The sequence below is a fragment of the Diceros bicornis genome, chromosome 18 (assembly GCF_020826845.1).
Source record: "Diceros bicornis minor isolate mBicDic1 chromosome 18, mDicBic1.mat.cur, whole genome shotgun sequence".
NCBI lineage: Eukaryota > Metazoa > Chordata > Mammalia > Perissodactyla > Rhinocerotidae > Diceros > Diceros bicornis.
In genome coordinates, this window is record NC_080757.1 from 40,692,779 (window position 1) to 40,712,224 (window position 19,446).

A 19,446-nucleotide genomic window follows, 5' to 3' on the forward strand; every position below is an offset into this window, starting at 1 on the left:
GACCTCACTGCAAAGCAGTTATTGGGTTAAATCAACCTCTTCCAAGAGGGATTTGTGAGGGGCTTTCCTGATTCTTCCCTCCTCCTTGGGGCTTGTCCGGGCTCTGCAGCACCAACCAACTTCAGCATCCCACACCGGTCCACGTCCTGGTCTGCTTCAGCCCAGAAGTGCATGATGGAGTGGAAAGAACATGACTGTGGGAGCCAGAGAGAGCTGCTCTCAATTTCCAGCTCTGCTAATAATTCACCCTATTGGCCATGTTAGCTCCTTACCCAAATGTTCAAAGTACCCAGAGTCCCTCAGCTGCATTGCCATTGCTCAGGTTATTTTTGTTCTTATTGGCTGCCTCACAATTATTGGAAATGCTGGAAGGTGATTTTCAAAGTACCAGATGCAAAGTTGCTTCTCCTTGGCATTCTCCTGCTTCCCATTTCATAAGGAAGAGAAATTTTTCTGATCAGAACGATGCCTGGAAATCCCTCACCCTTGTCATTAAAATGCCTTTCGTCCTACCACTGTTTTTTATATCACAGCATTGATCATTTCTTTTGCTCTCCATTTCATTGCTATTCATTTTGGCATCTCCCAAACTACAGGGATCCCTGCACTATGTTTAATTCCTGAATGCCTACATCCCAAAGCTCTCATCTCCCAAGAGGAAATATTTTTGGTCTTACTAAATAGGTCACTTAAAATGGCAACATGAATTTATTTGAGAAACCATGTCATCTTCCATCTGAAAAAGGTGCCAATATCCTATACCCGTACATACCACTTTTATTGTTTCAAAGCAATCCATTTTTATATTTATATTTACATATTTTTCTCTGATTCTGCTCTTGCCTCCTCTCCTTTTAAAAAAACCTCTCAATAGGTTGGTAAAAGGGTACAAATTTCAGCTATAAGAGGTGATGGATGTGTTAATTAACTAGATGGGAGGAATATGATATATACATATATTAAATCATCACAACATACACTTTAAATATCTTACAATTATATTTGTCAATTATACCTCAATAAAGCTGAAAAGAAAAGAAACCTCTCAATAGATAGAATTTTTGTTTTGCTATCGTTCAAGGCACTAAAGACATCTAGTGTATCACCAAAGGCTGTTGTGATCACATCAAAAAATATGGTGATACATAAAACACATGGGCTTTGGACAGAACAAGTCATTACCCCATTTAGTCATTTGTATGTTACTTACTTGCTGTGTGATTATCCTGAATTTTGTGTTTGTCATTCCCTTGTGAACATATATATTATATATATGTGTGTGTATATATGGTACATGATGTATATATTTGTATATATGTATGCATATGTATATGCATTCATGTATGTATACTCATACATACACGTATGTGTGTCTGTGTTGTTTTTGGACTTTAAATATATATGTGGTCTCTGAGGCTTGTTTATATCAATCAACATTACATTGCTAAGGTTCATCCATGTTGTTGCATGCAGCCATTGTTCTGTCATTTTCACCACAGCATAATATTTTATTGCATCAATATACCACAATTTCCTTGTCTCTGTTGATGGCCACTTGGATTGTTTGTCCTTCATATCCTTCATCTATAAAATAGGAGAAAGAAATCTTATGTCACAAAAATTGTTGTGATGTACATGAAACACTGAGTCCATGCTTCACACAGAGATTTAAAACCCTGGCCAGCTCCTCTCTTGACTCGAGAAAGAAACAGAGATAAATCCCAAGGGCCTGATGAGACAGTAACTCCAACACCAATGTGCAGGGTAAGTTTCACTTTGACTTTTTTCCTCTGCCATTGTCTAACCCAGTGGTTCTGAAACGGGGGTAATTTTTGGCCCCACCCCACCCCAAGGATGTTTGCCAATGTCTGGGGAGATTTTTGACCATCACATTCAGGGGATGCTGCTAGCATCTTGTTGGTAGATGCCAGGGATGCTTCTTAGCATCCTACAATGCACAGGGCAGCCCCCACAACAAAAAATTATCCAGCCCAAAATGTCAATAGTGCCAAAGTTGAGAAGCCCTGGTCTAGGCCCTACTGTGTTTAGGATAGCCCAAGCTGCACCTTGAGGACAAGAGATAGCCCTTCATTCTGTGTACTAAGTGTAAGGTGTCACTACTTTGGAGAGACACTGTCCTTAGAGATTGTAAGAGGCTATGTATAGAGTTTACACAAAGAGTGTGCCTTATAGGGACTAGGAGAACATAAACAAAGCTCTTGCACAAGAAATCCAGGTGACTTCCTCATTGTAAGTTTGACCCCCCCCCCACTTATTTGCATCATACTGTAGACTCCAAAGCCATTGGCTTCCTCCCCAGTCTCCCTATATCCAAGACCATGCTCCTCCATTCAGTTCTCCACACCGAGGGCAGAGGGACATCCCAAAACCCAGGGCTGTTTCTGTCACTGCCATGCATACAGTCCCTCAATGCCATCATGTCAGCCCTGCACCAAAACCAAACACCCCTGTCTTTCTTACAAGGTCCAACAAAAGCAGGGCACTGTCTACTTATCTGACCTCAGAGCTCATCACTCCTCTAAGCACCCCTCTGCCTAAGCCTCACCTAATGAACAGTGTGTTCACAAGCCCCATTCATTTGTATATGTTTCCTCTGCCTAGAAGGCTCTTCCTTCCTGGTTTCTAACTGGTTAATTCCTACTTGTGCTGAAAGATTCAGCTTCGGTATCGTATTTCCCAAGAATCCTTCCCTGGTTGCCCCATGCCCTGCTGAGTTCACAGTGCCCTGTGCTCACCTCTATCGTATTCCTTAGCACAATGGAACATAGTAATTGTCTCTCTGCTTGTCTCCCCAGTGGAGAGTGAGCTCCCTGAGAGTGAAGACTGAGACTTTTGTCTTCTCATTCCTAGAGCCTAACACAATCCCTAATAGCTGTCTCATAATGTTTGTTGGATGGATGAATGGATGAATGTGATGTAGTTTCGGGCAGGCTGCCCCAAGATGTGTCACTCTGATATGTGGATTATTTTGAGCTGAAGACAATAAAGGCTCAGAAGATTCAGAGAGAAACTTTGACCTTCCTCCCCAATAACTGCCTAAAAGGATTTAAGATAGAAGACCTGTCCCCAGGGCAAGCCATCACCATAGATAACTCTGGGTATCAATAGACTGGGAAGGTCCTTGCTAAGCCCATTCTTATCAAAGTTCTGTTTACATTTGTAATGGAAATCTCCATTTGTAAAGGTATCTTCCTCTCTGTACCAGGAAGAAGGGGGGACAACCTCATCTCTAGAAACTTATCAGTGCGGAAGGTGTGGCCTTAAATCTGCATAATAACCTTACTGTTGTTTACTGTACTTTTCTGGTAATCTCCTGTAGCTGACTCCCCCCACACCCAACATCCTCCTTTGTCTTTACCTGAATCTGTTTAAGAAGAGAACCTCCACCATCTTGTCGAGTTACCCAGTTTTTCTGGGTTTCTCCCATGTATACATGTTATAAAGCTTTGTTTGATCTTCTCCTGCTATTCGGTCTCATGTCAATTTAATTTGTAGCCCAGCCAGAAAGGACCCAGAGTGGGTAGAATATAGTCTTCCTCCCTTTAAAATGAATGAATGAATGAAAGAATGAGTCTGCTCTCAAAGATGAAGCAAGTCAGCTGACAAGAATATGGCATTAACAAGAGAGCAATGAGAACAGCGTGTCACTTCAACTTAGCCACGTTTATTGGACAGTTAAATATGTTTATCACATTGAAGAGATCCCCAAGAAACATGAGCACACCCAGCAAGAGGACATGCATGAGGACAGAAAAAAAATTTATGCCAGGAAAGACACTTGGGATGATGTGACAAAGTAGCTCTTCTCAGTTGGTGGCAGCAGCAGACAGGAACCGGAATATCCCCCTCTCAGTGCCCAGGAGGCCTTCGTTTGTACCACTAGGATACTGACATTTCTGATGAGTTCTTTGAAGCATAAGCAAATGACAAGTGATGGTGCAGATGGCAAAAGATTCTAGCTAAGTCATAATGAGCTTTGGGGAAGACAATCAAGTTTTCTCTCTAGCTAGTGGCTTGCTTTGCAGAACCTGGTGAGCTGAGACCAATTTATCAGTTGGCAGGTTTGGTGGCAGCAGGCTGCCTGGCTGTGGCCTCACGGGTGGTTGGGCTGGTGGGTTTGGCCTCAGTGAGCTGGCAGGGACTCTTCTCTGAGACCTCCCCTTTGCAGGATGTTAAGTCAGCACAATCCGGTTGGCTGGAAGTGGACTTTCTACAATCCCGTTTACAGGGGTCGGCACAAGGCAGGTGGGAGCAGACTGGGCGGTAGGAAACAGAAGTGACATAGGCGGGGCGGCGCAGGATGGAGTAATATGGGCGGTAGCAGGCAGGACGGTAGGATATGGATGTCACATACGGCTGCCTGTAGGTGATGGGTCCAGAGCAGATTGGGCGGCAAATCGGGCGGTAGGAAATTGAAGTAGTACAAGGCTGTTTGCTGGAGCTGGGTATGTAGAAAGTCCGAGAGCAACTTGGTTGGCAGATGGCAGATGCAGAAGATCCCAGGCGGCAGCAGAGAGGTTGGCAGGAGGTAGATGGGCAGGAAACGGGCTCACAGCAGACAGACCGAGAGCGCTTGACTATGTAGCGGGTAGGTTGACATGAACTGGACACAGAGACACTTGGCGAGCAGGGCCTGGGCTCAGAGGAGATGGGTTGGCAGATGCTGGAGATGCAGCAAGAGGGCTCTTGGCGAGTGCTGGAGACACAAGGTGGCTCACAAGGGCTTGGAACACAGCAGACAGGGCGGAGGCAGACAGGCTTACAGACCAGAGCCACACAGGTAGCTGGCTGGCAGATGCTGGGCTCCGAGCAAGATTGCTCCTGGCAGCTGTTAGCCACAGAGCAGACAGATGGACAGCAGCTAGGTGTGGGGCACGCTGGCTGACAGCAAGTAGGCTCACAGACCACTGGTTGGCAACAGCTGGGTTTGCATACAATGGGCTGGCAGGGAGTGGGTACACAGAGGACTGGTTGGCAGGAAGGGGTCTCACAGCTCACAGGTTGGGCATAGCTGCTCACAGAGCAGGAAGGCTCACAGATAGTGGCCTCACAGCTCACAGGCTGGGCACAATTGCTCACAGGACAGGAGGGCTCACAGATAGTGGCCTCATGGCACACAGGTTGGGCACAGCTGCTCACAGGACAGGAGGGCTCACAGATGGTGGCCTCATAGCACACAGGTTGGGCACAGCTGGTCACAGAACAGGAGGGCTGACAGATGGTGGCCTCATAACACACAGGTTGGGCACAGCTGGTCACAGGACAGGAGGGCTCACAGATGGTGGCCTCGCAGCATACAGGTTGGGCACAGTTGGTCACAGGACAGGAGGGCTCACAGATGGTGGCCTCATAGCACACAGGTTGGGCACAGCTGCTCACGAGACAGGAGGGCTGACAGTGTTGGGAGCCACAGCTAGATGATCCGCAGCTATCTTGACAAGTCACCAGTTGCCACTTCTGGCTCCGGCAGGAACTGGGCAGGCAGACAGGCCCTCCGCAGCTCACATCAGTGGAGCAGAGAGAGATGGCTGGCACAGAGGGGCATTTCCCAGAACAGCTGTTTCCAGACATGGTAGAGGTGCCTCTGCTTCCTTGAGAGTGATGAGAGGTTACTGCCTGAGCTGAGAGAGCTCTCCGAGACCCTCGCTTTTATACCCCCTCACTGGCACGTGCTGTTTGGAGCCCTTGCATCTTTTCCTCATTGCTGTTTGGGCCAGTTTTCAGAGGAACATCTTATTATGGCCAGGTTTGTTGATCTGGAATTGGTTTGCCTACCAATAAAGAAGCTGTTTGTTTATTGACTTGCTAAATTTGGAATCCTCAGAGCAACAGGTCATTTTGGAATAAGCATCATCACCTCCAAGCTGAATGATCTGTGTTTCTGAGCATAACGAACAGGGGAAGAAGAAAGGAACTTATCATTTATCCATCTTCTAGTCCTCTGTTCCAGGCCCTGGGCTGAACACAGAAGATGCCCACATGAATAAGACCTAGTCACTCAATCCCCTGGATCTCACTCTCTGGTGGGCAGACAAGCATGCAGACAAACTCACTGCAATGCAATGATAAACCCAACAATTGACACACAGGGATGGGAAAGAGGAGCAGCAGTGAGCTCTGTGGGAGAGGGGATATCAGGGCTGGATTTTAAATGACTGTGCTTTACAGTCATGATGTAAAAAACAATGTAAAAAATCTTATTTGAAACCATCCACAATCCCATGAGACAGGAATTCATCTCCCCTCATTACAGGTGAAGAAAAGGAAGGGGGATTGGAATCCGAAAGTTTCAGTCACTTGCTAAGGATCCCACACAACTTGCCCCCTAATCTAGGGCTGCTCTCCTTCCTCCTCACCACTGTCTGAACCAATCTTTCTCAAGAGGCTTTGTCAAAGCCACATGTCACAGGCTCAGCCCACAATGCTATCCTTCATCCTGTTCTGTGAGCAACTCTGCCACAGACCACTGGTCTACCTGGCCCTGGAAAGCACTTGACCTAGCCTCTCAGCATCTCCTCCCTCCTTTCCTTCCACCCAACCCGACCTCAAGCATTCAGTAGTCCTCCAGAGTCCTTCTTGCCGTGATTTTAACAGCTCACCAAAGAAAGACACCTCCAAGATCCAAAGAAGAAAGAGGAAAGACAAGAAGTCTTTTGCAAAGACATTGTGAACAAAAGCAAAGGGCACAAATGCTTTCTCAAAGCATTGCGTCAATGCTACTACTTGGGACAGACACGAGATAAGAAACAAACCCTAGGTTTCTAAACATTAAGGTCCGACATCCTTGCTCAGTGAAGGAGCTACCATGCCTCCACAATGTGCTTTCAACATCAATGCAAAAGGCAGCCTCTCCTTTGGAAAAGCTGAACCACTGAGCCATCCATTCATCTCTCTTTTCATTCATTAATTTATGCAATCATTAACTCAGTTTCTCTTTTATTCACCCATTCAACTCACCCATTCATCTATCCTTTGTGTGAAGGATACAAAAAGAATGAGTTGCAATTCCTGCCACAAAGAGCTCAAGTTTAGAAGAGACACAGATACAAACACAAACAATTATGGTACAGTATACGTACAAGTACTACAACAGATGGGTGCACAGCCTGCGATGGAGGTACCCAGGAGAAACACCAACATGGTTTTGGGGAAGTTAGAGAAGGCTTCTCAAGTAATAAGATGGCCAAATTGAATCCTCAAGGCAGAAGGATGAAAAGGGGTGTAAGGGCAGGAAAAGAATCAGCTGTGGTAACCAAAGACACAAGAGGGTGATACATTTGGGGAGCAACAAAGAGTTTCATAGCCAGGATGAAAAGTGCAAGGAGACAGGGAGGGAGAGTGACGGGACTAGGGGGTTACCAGGCTCTCAGTCATGAAAGGCCTTGTGAACCATGATCAGAAGTTGGCTTTTATACTGACACCAGGGAGTCTTGAGCAGGGGAGTAACTTGACCAGGTTTGCCCTTTGGAAAGGTCTTTCTGGCTTTGGAGAAGGAGGGCAAGTCTGGAAGGAGGGAGATCATTAGGGGTCCGGGGCAATTACCCAAAATCTTCGTGGTGACGGACTGAACTGGGCAGTACCTTGGGATTAGAGTGATATGAGGCAGATTCTACAGGATTTAGCAGTTAAAAGCAGAAGATTAGGAACTAGCAGTGCCATCCTTTAAGATGTGGCTCCTAGGCAGTGGGGAAAAAGGACTTTGGACAGCTTTGCAGAAGGTAAGGCAAAGAAGGACTCCCCAAAAACCACATTTCCAGCTCCTTCCCAGCTCCTCTCCTTTCCAGCTCCTCTCCTCCATCCACCTTCTCCTCTTCAGCAATGAAATTCCAGATGGAGATGGTCCTCCTCCAAAAAATCCCTTATAAGCTCTCTTAGTTGACAAACTTACGTAGCGTCATCTATAATTCTGGAATGTCATCTCCTCAAAGAATCCCTCCCTGCTAAATGAAATAAGACACTCTGTTAACTATCTAGCCCATTCCCACTTTATTCTTTTCTGCAGCTCTGGTTCCCCTTGACATACTAAGCACCAGGAAGGCAAGGATTTTGTTTATTCACTGATGTATACACAGCACCCAGAGCAGTGTTTGATACATAGGAGGGTCACAATTAATATTTATTAAGTGAAGGAATGAACGAGGAGCTCTATGGACAGCTAAGGAAGGCAATTCTCTGTCAGTAATTTCAAATAAATTACTACTCTCTACTCACCCATCTGGGAGACCACGGCCATGAGCAAGGGAAGCATCAGCCGCCCTGAATCACAACCAGTCAGTGCAGACCCATTGGCCCCTTGGCAACTTTGTCCCATTGGCACATTCCTGCTCTGGCCATGGCTTTGTCTTGGAAGTTAAAGAGCCAGTTCTTAGTACGCTAATTCCAGCTAGAACAAAAAATGACCTAAATAGCAGAGACTGAAACTCAACCAGGACAGACTCAAATCTCGAATTCTCTCCAAAAGCAAGACACTATTAATAGTGGGTTTTTTAATGAAACCAAAAAAAGTGAAAACACAATGAACTTCCATTATACACTTGCTAGAATGGCTAAAAATAAAAAGACTGACAATATCAAGTGTTAGCAAGGACATAGAATAACTGGAACTCCCAGACATTGTTGGTGGGAACACAAAATGGTACAGCCATTTTGCAAAACGGTTTGGTCATTTCTTATAAAGTTACAAATTCACTTACCATTCACCTAGCAATCCAATTCCTTGGTATTTATCCAAAATAAATGAAAACATATGTCCACACAAAAATTTGTACACGAGTGTTCAGGGCAGCTTTATTCATAATAACAAAAAATTGGAGAGAACCCAAATGCCCATCAGTAGATGAGTATTTTTTAACGTAGTTTATTTATACAATGTAATACTATTCAATAAAAAGGAAAGAACTATTGATAGATGCAACAACGTGATGAATATCAAAAATGTTATTTTAGGTGAAAAAGATTTCACACTGTATGATTTAGTTTATATGAAATTCTAGAAATGGCAAAATTTATAGTGAAATAAAGCAGATGGATGGTCGCCTAAGGCTGGGGTCGGGGGTGAGGAGTATTGCCTGCAAAGGGGCACTGGGGAATTTGGGGGTGATGGAAAGTTCTATATCTTGAGTGCAGTGGTGGTTACTTAAGTATATTCAATTGTCAAATCTCATCAGACTGTGTACTAAAAATGGGAACACGTTACTCTATGTAAATTATATCTCAATAAACTTGGCTTATAAAAAATGAAACAAAATTTTTTAAAGGCAAAAAAGTAAAAGCAGCATAATTCCAGTTTTATTTAAAAATATGCTTAGAAAAAAGTCTGGAAAGATATACATCAGTAATAAACTCTGAGCAACGAGAATTCAGGTAGCTATTATTTCTTCTTTATATTTTTCTGTATTTCTTTATATTTTTAGGGATCATTGCTATGCTTACAATCAGAAAAAATATTTTTGTTTGTTGAATGAAACATAGCTTTGTAGGAATAAAAATAAATATTGTTCTGTCAGGGCAAGAGCAGAATTAGTTTTATTCCACTTGCAGCTCAAGGTCACGTTTAGCAAGAGGTTGAATCAACTATCTTTTGAATTTTAACCTTCCAGATGGACCCACACACACCTGAGTCAGGCCCCGCCTCAGAGATGTACATTCACTTCTCTCATCCCTGGGACTCGAGCTGAAGAAATACAGCTGGTTCCAGGACAAGAAAACCTACCCCAGAAAAGGGAGACTTCGCCAAAGCATGAGGCTAGAGGAAGGAACCAAACTTCCCAGAACATTTTTAGAAGCTGTGTGTTCTCAAAGTTTTGAAACAGGAATCCCTTCCACTCAGAACCAAGCTTGTTTTACCAAGGCCTCTTCCACTGACTTTGCTAGAAAGTTCTCACCAAACCTGAAGCCCTCCTGCAGAACCGTTCCGGGAGAATGCAGATGGAAGCCATGCCCCTCGTTTAAGGTGAAACTTGGCCAGCATCAGCATTCACCAGAGAGCTTTCAAAAACACAGGTGCCAGAGCCCCCACCCTAGAGTTAATGGATAAAGTCTCCAGCAGCCCAAGGATCTGTATTTTTAAAAGCCTCCCCGAGTGAATCTCATGCAGCACGTGGAAGCTTTAGTCTACTTCTATGGTTCCCAAACTTCAGTGCATAAGAATTATCTGGGTGTTCTTGTTAAAAATACAGATTGCCAGGCCACACCCTGTGGATTCTGATTCTGCATGTCTCAGGGAGGGCTCCCGAATCTCCACTTTACCTAGCCCCCAGGTGATTCTGATGCAGGTGATCCACAAACCACATTCAAAAACCCTATTGTAGGTGCCAGAGTACATTTTCCCGGCTCGGTGTCTAAGAGGGAGCTGAAGGAAGAGGCTGGAGAACTAATTTGGTTATGCAACATGCTCGAATTTATTGGGAAGTTAACAGAGAAGAATTTTTGCATCTCAGAAGCAGCAGAAAGCTGGGAGGAGGCCTCAGTCCCAAAGACACCTTGAGTAAGAGGATGCCTTATAGTGACAAGACATTTAAGTTCATGAAAATTAAGTCATGGGGGTTCACCCTTTGAGCTTCAGGGATCACTTTGGGTGAGACCCAGTTTTAATCCTCACCAGCATGGCTCTTGTTCTTAGTGCCTTGAAACACCAGGGCAGGCACTGGAGAACAAGCCCTCCTCTACAAATAACGCCCAAGGCAGGACACAGTCTTGGGGGCCTGGAAGGTCCTGGAGACAAGGGGTCTCCACCTGGAGCAGATGGAGGTTTCGCCCAGACTGCCTCAGTGGAGGGGAGCAACGTCTTCACTTCGTGTCGCAGACAGGCGTGGGCTGGCAGCAAACAGGGCCGCAGCACCCCGAGGGGCCACAGCAGCCAGAGCCGCAGCAGCTCCCGCAGCCAGATCCGCAGCAGCCAGACCCGCAGCAGCCGCTCCCGCAGCCTCCACAGCCAGAGCCGCAGCCGCAGCAGGACCCGCAGCAGCCACAGCAGGCCGGCTGGCAGCAGCACACTTCACAGCAGTCTTGTTCTTGAGGGCAGCAGCCGAAGCAGTCCCCTGGGCAGCACCCCATGGTCCCGGCTGGTCAGACGGCAGGTCAGGAACGCGGCCGGAGGTCCCCAAGTTTGGCGGTGGCCAGCTGACAGCAGCATTTATATCCCCTCCCCAGAAGGTGTTGGCACAAGGGACAGGATGTTTTCTTTGTTATTATTTATGCCAGGTTTCACAGGAACGTCTCATTAGCTGCCTGTTTATTTTCCAGCCCTGAGTACCTCAACTCATTAAAAAGCCCCACTCGTCCCGACTGCTGTTTGTCCAGAGGGTAAAAACACATCTTCGAAAAGACCTGTCATCATGGCCAAACATGGGCCAGCCACTGTTAGCCTAGGTTGCAGAGAGGAAAGGGAAGCTGGCTGCAGGCTCTGGCTCTGCCGTGGGCGCTCCTCTTCCACGCCTTCTCTCGTGGCAAGTTGGCAGTGGACTCTTTTTGTCATGGATGCTAGACCTGGAAAACCAGAACAGCCAAAGGTGGATGCCCTGTGCCATCTGCTGCAGGCAGAGGCTGCTGTAGGAGGTCTGGTCAAGTGGCTCCTCCCAGGTAGAAAGGGCATCCTCATCCCAGCCCATGTGAGCAAGGCAAATATTTGTGTCTGTGTGCGGTATGTGGAGTGTGCCGCACATTTGTTTGGGCTTGGTCAGCCAGCATCAATCATGAGTAATAACTGCTCTGTGAAATGGAGACTCACCATAAAACTGCAAGAGGCTGGGAGCCATGTTCTCTCTGGGCTGCAAAGTGAATTGGACACTCACGCTTCTCTTTAAAGGGGCTGGAAGAGCAATGGTCAGAACCTGCCACACCCCAGACCCAGGGATTTTCTGAATAGAGGAAGGAGGAGATGGAGAAGGAGGAGGAGGAAGAGGAGGGGAAGAGGAAGGAAGGAAGGAAGGAAAGAAGGAAGGAAGGAAGGAAGGAAGGAAGGAAGGAAGGAAGGAAGGAAGGAAGGAAGGAAGGAAGGAAGGAATATCCTTCCTTCAATTCATTCAATATCATTGAATATCCCAAACATCGCATTAAAATGGGAATGTTGTGTGCTTTTTTTAAGAGCTCCAGCTGTAGAGCCCGTCTGGCAGAATGAGGGATTAGTGTACAAAATACCCAGAGTATCATGCCAGGGAGTAAAATGCCTTTGGAAGAAGACTAGAATCTACAGAGGATTCAGGTCCACATGTAAATTCTGACATGGGTCAAAATTCCTGTCAAGGCTCCTTTCAGGTCCTTGGTACCTTGTTATGCTCTTGGAATGATCATGGCAGCCCTGGAGCCTACAGGCTGTGCCCTCTGGAAGGCAGCACCCAGAGAAAGGGAGGTGGAGTGAGAGGTGGGGTTGGAAGGTGGCAATGGGCTGGAGACCTGGGTCAAGGGACACTGTCCCTCCCTTTTAATTCCCTCCCCTTGGTAGATGGGCCTGGAGGTAAGGCTTCCTCTAAGATGGGTTAGAAGGACTGAGAACGGGGGTGAAGGGAATGGAGAGGGTGGGGGTGAACAGGTTACTTGGATCTGATATGACTCTCAGGACTTTACGGGATATGGAATCTTAGACCTGGGGGGAACCCCAAAAGGTCATGTGCTCCAGGGTTTCTAAACCAGATTTTACATTAGAATTGCTTAGGGTGGGGGCTTTTGAAAAATACCGATCCCCAACCTGTACCCCAGTCCTGTTAAATTAGAGTATGTGCTCACGGGAGCTTGAGAAGCTAGTATATTTTAAAGTTTCCCAGATGACTCTGATTATCAAATAGGTTAGGAAACATTGATATAATTTAATGCCACCATGACCATCACCCCCAAGCACTTTTTTTCTACAGAAGATGATACCAAGGCCCAGAGAGGACACGTTAATGATAGATTGGACCCATAACCCAGATGTTCTGTGTCCTGGTCCAGAGTCCCTTCCACTACTCCATGTCCACAAATGGACACCTCTGGGTAAGGATAACACAGCAATGTCCACTACAGACACTCCTCTTTATTCTTTTTTAATAGTAGGTGATTCATTCACATGGGAAAGGTGCAAAAGATTATGCAATGAAAAATCTCCCTCCTTCTCCTGTGTCCCGCCAGTCAAGTCTCTCGTCTCTCACCCACCCTCCCCTCTGTGCCTGAATTTCCTCATCTATAAGGTGGAAAGGATGATAATAATAGTGCCAACTTCACGGTGCAGTTGTGAGGATTAAATGAATTAGTATATGTATGTATAAAGCACTTAGAACAGTGATTGGCCACATATCGTTTGATAAACATTAGCTATTATATTATTTATAAACAAGAAGATAAATTGATAGATAAATGCATAGATGTATAGATATCAATATGGTGTTGTTCATTACCCCAAAAACGGTAGCGTAATATACACACTGTTTTTAACTGTTTTTTTCCTGTTAACAAGGTGTCTTAGAGATGGTTCCATATCTACGTTGCTCATAGTATTCTGTTGTACTGATAATTTATTTAACCAATTCTCTATTGAAAGACATTTGTTTCTAATATTTCTAATATTTGTATCTTTAATTTTTATTTCTATTTTATTCTATTTTAAGCTTTAATTTTTAAAATATTTTGCTATTATATAACTGTTTGCTTACGTCATTTTCATGTATCTGATATATTCCTCCTATAAACTCTGGATCAAGAGAAATTGATGGATCAATGAGCTTTGGCATTTGTAATTTTGATGGGTGTTGCCAAATTACCTTCACCAACTTACACTCCCATCAGCCATGCGCAAGAGGACCTGTCTCTTCATACTTCACCAACACAATGTGTGATCAAAGTCTGTGACCTTGTCAATCTGATAGGAGAAAGATAGGATCTTGGAAGAGTTTTAATTTTCATTTCTATCATTGTGCATGAAATTAAGCAATATTTCGTATGCTTAAATGCTATTTATGTTCCCTCTTCTGTGAATTCTTTTCACATCCATTGTCCACTTTTCTAGTGGATTGTTGGTATTTTTCTTTGATTGATAGGGATCCTTTGTGAAATAGAAAATAAAAGCTTTGTCTGCATTATGAGTTATAAATATTTTTCTCAGGTCGTCATTGGCTTTTGATGCTAATAATAATAATGTTTATATTAAAAATTACGTATCTGCTTACTGTGGAATTTCTGGAAAATATAAAAAGTTAAAGACAAGAAAATAAAAATCATCCATAACCCATAACCTCACAACAAAGATATTTACTGCTAATATGTTAGTTTCCCTTTTAGTGTTTTTTCTAAGGATTTGCATATACATATTGATATGAATGTAGATAGCTATACATATAAGCGTATATATATCAGGTATGAATTTCTAAATCCATGTTCTAAGGTATGTTAAAAATATATAACTTTTTCTCTAAGACTGCTTAAATCTATTTCAAGCCTTCACTCTAGCTTATGGGATGAGAAAAGTCAGTTCTGTACAAACTCAGAAATCATTCAGAATTTCTCCCTCCCCATCCTTCATCTGGAGATGATATCTGAGTTTTGGGGGGCTTGGACAGTATCATGGGATTAAAGAGGGTGACAACAGGTTCACAGTGGGCATCCACTGAAATGTACATGGTGCTCTCTTATTCTTGGCCACGGTCCTCCCCCTGGTGGCACCAGCTGAGATACCCAAGTTCTTCCGGCTCACCATGAATTCTGCATCCTTTCATCACCCCATCTGGGAGGCCCCAAGGTCTTCTGTGTCTGACCACTCACTCTCCTCCGCCACAGAAGTCTAGTTTGAATTACATAAGGTAAGCGTTGACTTGAATCATTCTCTCTGCATTTCTACAGTAATAACCCTACCCTGGGGGCAGTGGATATAAAAAGACCCTACTGATGCCCAAGTTGTGAGGAAAGAGCAGCAATGAAAGAAATTGCAGAAGAAAGGTAAGACTAGCGAATACTTCAGGGTTTCGTCCTGACACATATTTTTACAAAATCAAAACCATACTGTGTGAATTGATTTATACACTGAGTATTGTGCTTAGCCTGAGAAAATGCTCATGAATGTGTTGATTACTAAATATTATGAAAATTTGGGAATTTATGTTTTCACGTTGACGTAAACCTTCCCTATTGTTGGATATCTTTGTTTCCAATTTTCCAATATTAAAAGCAAAACACCAAGATGAACTTCCTGAAGTGTGACTCTTTATGCATCTTTCGTATCTCCCTAAAATAAATTCCTAGAAACGTAATTACTGAATCTTCAGCATATTAATAATTTTAAGGCTATTAATAAATATTGAAAAATCATCCTCCAGAAAAATTATCCCCATTTGAGCCCATTTCACAGTGCCTTCACCAATACCAGTTGTTATTTTTTTAATCTCTTTGTCAAGAGATTTGTAATGATTATACTTCAATCACGAAGTCTCATTGTAGTATTTATTTGTACTTAAAGCTACTCATCTTTCCTAATTTATTTATAAGAGTTTATTTTATGCTAAGTATATTAACTTTCTTTTCTGTCACTCACACATGTTGCAAAATTTGTCCCAGGGTATCATTTTCTATTAATTATGTCAATGATACTTTTATGCATAGAATTTTCTTTTTCTATAGACAGACTTATCTATATTTTCTTTTCTGCTGCCTTTATGCCTGAAACTTCTTCACCACTCCCCAACGAGACAACTTTTATTTTCTTTTAATTTTTATAGTTGTATATTTTACACTTAATGCTGTTACCCATCAGGAATTTATTTTGGTGTGTGGCAGATACTGCTTCACGAAAATGCCCTGGTTCTCCTAATTGGGGAACTTGAATGCCTATTAAATGAATGCTTAGTGTGCAAGCAAGAACAGGATGGGGAGGTAGGGCAGGAGTCATTAAAACGTAGGCATGGTGCCTGTTCTGGCGGCCTCTAGTGTTCATCAGGTGACACTACACTTGACCTTCTGGTGTTTTTTGTAGAGACCATCACAAGAGAGGCCCTGATTCTGGCTTCACCAGGAGCAACTCAAAACCTTGATTTGATGTGAGAAGCTTATTGTATTTACATTGCACTGATTTAAATGATGTGTCCGATTAACCATCTCTAGGCAAATGGGGTATGTTTTCAGCCCCTCCCATGTGCCAGGCACTGCACCAGGCACTTTATATGTGTTTTCTTGGTTAATACTCAAGATAACTGTATACAATAAGTATTATTATCCATATTTCCTACAGGAGGAAACTGAGGCTCATAGAGGTCAATTACTTTAACTAAAAGATGCAGAGGTTGGATTTGAACCCAGATCTGTTTCTGAAGCCCATCCCCCTTCCTCTAGATCAGGCTTTCTTGAGGGAACCATGATAATTTGCCTCTTTGTCTTAAGGTAAGTCTTAGAGTAAGAGTATCTTCAAGTGATTGGAAGTTTCACAACCACAGAGACCATGGCTGTTTTATTCACCAATTTACATCCAGTGGCTACTGCATGGTAGACATTCAACAAATATTTGTTAGATAAATGAATAAATAAAATCACAAATGAATGTGACATGACCCCCTGTAGTGTAATACAGTCAAAAGTGTCAATCAGAAGAGAGTGGGGTCTCTGCCGCCATTCCTCACTCGCCTTTCATTGTTATCAATCACGCTTCCCTCAATCTTGGGTCTGGAAGCAATGCTGTCCAATAGGACTTTCTGTGATAATAGAAATGTTCTATATCTGCTCTGTCCAATACGGACTCCACCGGATACACATGGCCACTGAGCACTTGAAAGGTAGCTAATGTGATGGAGGAACTGGATTTTTAATTTTATTTAATGTTAATATATTTATATTGAATTAGTCACATGTGGTCAATGGCTTCTGTACTGGACAGTTAGCTCCAGAGGTTCTGTGTCAGATGATATGGCAGGCTGGGTTATTTGGATTAACTTGCATCATGAAAACAACTAAATATGCTGTATTTTTTTTAAGTTTGAATCTTCTTAAAAGCATCAAAGAGCTGACAAGATAGTATGAATGATCAAGTAATTATCAAAGAATTAAGCGAAGGTAAGTACTCAGAGAGGTGAACTGAGCACTGAATCTGCTTCTCCCTCAAGGGCATTTGCTGAACTTGGCAAACTTGAATTGCAGTTTTCATGACCTTTCAGGGAGACAGAAATAGAAGAGAAAGTCTAGGACCTACCCAAAGTAGAGACTCATCTAGGAGATCCTCCCCTCCGTAAAGCTGGGACCCCAAAGGGCCTCACCCTTGTTGTAATGGTGAACCAGATATAAACTCAGCCCACTCACTCCTACCACCAGGGCGCGGTGAGTAAAGTTGTCTTGCACATTACCTGGACAATTCAAAAAACTTCAGGCCATGAATTTAAAGAGGGTTCTGACTGCCACTGCACTGGCAGAAACAAATGCAAATCCTTTCTGGACAAACACACATCATCCCATCTCGACAGGGTCCCACAAATAATAGTCCAAGGAAAATGAGTGTAGTAATCATTCGTGCTATCCACCAAATATTTCTGTCTTTCTGCCATTCAGAAACATGGCAGGAATGGACTTCTCTAACTCCTCTGAAGTTAGGCATGACCAAGTGACTTGGCTTTGACTAATAACATGTGAATGGAGGTGATGTGTATCGCACATCATTTCCAGACTGAAGCTTTATGAGCCACTGCACAATTTGCCACTTTTTCTTCACTGTCCAAAGCAGATTTGTGGAAGTATATCTAGAGTTGGAGCTATTATCAGCCTGGGTTCTTGAGTAAATATGCTGAGTAGAGCTTCTTAACGGCTTATATTGGACACAGACCGTGAGAAAGAAATAAACTCTTATTGCGGTAAGATCTGGGAAATTTGGGAGTTGTTTGTTACTGCAGTAACCGTATCTCAGCCACCCTGACTAATCCAATGAACAACTCACTGTCGTACGTAACTAATCACACGAGGAAGCAAGGCACCATGAGGGAGAACCAGTAGCAACAAGAGAGCATAAGCAGACCACAGTTCAGATAATGGAATTATCAAATACAGATTGCAATAAAGTATGTTGCTATCTTTAAATGAATAAAAGACAAGCTAGAAAATATCTACAGGTGTGAGCTTTGGAAATATAACTGATAAAAGCAACTCAGCCTTGTTTAGATCCACTTAGCATTTTATGGATGCTGGGAAGTCAAGATGTAACTATCTGATGCTTCCTTTTGGTTCCCACTGAAGGAGAAGACAAACCAGAGGCCCTGGAGAAAGTCCTCGTTCCCGTCCCTCCTGCTGCATAACAAACCTCAAATAGAGTGACATAAGTCAACAAACATTTTATTATGCTCATGGATTCTGTGGGTCAGGAGTTCTGAAAGGCACAGCAGGATGGCTTGGCTCTGCTCTGTGATGTCTGGCACATCGTCTGGAAAGACTTGAAGGCTGGGGGTTACTTGAAGGCCACTTAGGCTTCCTCATGGCCCAGTGTCTGGGTTCCAAGTAGCCCAGGAGAACCAGGCAGAAACTGCTTTGCCTTTTATGAACTATCCTCAGAAGTCACATAGTGTCACTTGCTCTGCAGTCACAAATTCACCCAGGTTTGAGAGGAGGGTCTATGTCAATAGGAGGGCTAGCAAAGTCGTGTTGTAAGAAAAGTGTGGGGATAAGAGATATTATTGCACAGTCCTCTTTTCATACAGTCTGTCTCTTCTCCCAGGTAATCCTTTCCCTAACCTGTGGAATGCTAATATCCTACAGTCATTGTCCCTTCCTCTTCCCTCTCCTTTCTCCCCAAGAACAAAACCCAAAACCAAGAGGTTTGATATCAGCCATTTCCTCAAGTTGCTAATAACCCTTTGACTGAACCACACAGTGCATTCTCATGCTATTTCTTGCTCTCCTCTCACTCTCTCTCTCGATTCTTCTGTTTCTCTCTCTCTCACTCTCATTGCCCATAAGCAAGAAACTAGGGGAATTATTTGAAAGGAGTTGAAGGAAGAAGGAGAGAAGCCCTCTCAGTTGACTCTGAAGGCAAATTTAATTCAATACCTCCCGGTTAACTGAAGTCAGGGTAGTGTGAGGACCAGAGAAGATGGTCCGTGTTGAATGCATGCTCATCTCCGTTCCCCAGTGTCCTATTCCCAGGCCTGTGTTTTATGTTTGGGATGTACATGCCACCACAAACTCCATTACCTGCCATCTTGTAACTCTCCCTCCCTGTATTAGTCAAGGTTCTCCAGAGAAACAGAATCAATAGGATATTTGTAGATATATATATAAGAGGAAAGTTATTATAGGAATTGGCTCATGTGATTATGGAGGCTAAGTCCCATGATCTGCCGTCTGCCATCTGGTGTAATTCAGTCTGGGTCTGAAAGCCTGAGAACCAGGGATGTGCCAGGGCAGGAGAGGATGGATGTCCCAGCTCAAGCAAAGGGAATAAATTTGCCCTTCCTCTGCCTTTTTGTCTATTCAGATCCTCAAATTGAGCGATGC

At 43.7% G+C, this 19,446-nt stretch overlaps 2 protein-coding genes across 2 annotated transcripts; both read right to left on the minus strand.

The window, feature by feature from the left end:
* Positions 1 to 4,071: 4,071 nt before the first annotated feature.
* On the minus strand, positions 4,072 to 5,592 carry LOC131417466 (keratin-associated protein 16-1). Its single transcript, XM_058560933.1, has one exon. It carries the CDS (start codon positions 5,590 to 5,592, stop codon positions 4,072 to 4,074), a length of 1,521 nt encoding a protein of 506 aa, XP_058416916.1.
* A 5,217-nt stretch (positions 5,593 to 10,809) lies between these two features.
* On the minus strand, positions 10,810 to 11,076 carry LOC131417483 (keratin-associated protein 17-1). The gene has a single exon (XM_058560953.1). The coding sequence runs from the start codon at positions 11,074 to 11,076 to the stop codon at positions 10,810 to 10,812; it is 267 nt and encodes an 88-aa protein (XP_058416936.1).
* Positions 11,077 to 19,446: the final 8,370 nt, after the last annotated feature.

Coding starts and splice junctions, on each gene's coding strand:
- LOC131417466 (XM_058560933.1), bottom strand. CDS start 5,592: ATGTCTGGAAACAGCTGTTCTGGGAAATGCCCCTCTGTGCCAGCCATC.
- LOC131417483 (XM_058560953.1), bottom strand. CDS start 11,076: ATGGGGTGCTGCCCAGGGGACTGCTTCGGCTGCTGCCCTCAAGAACAA.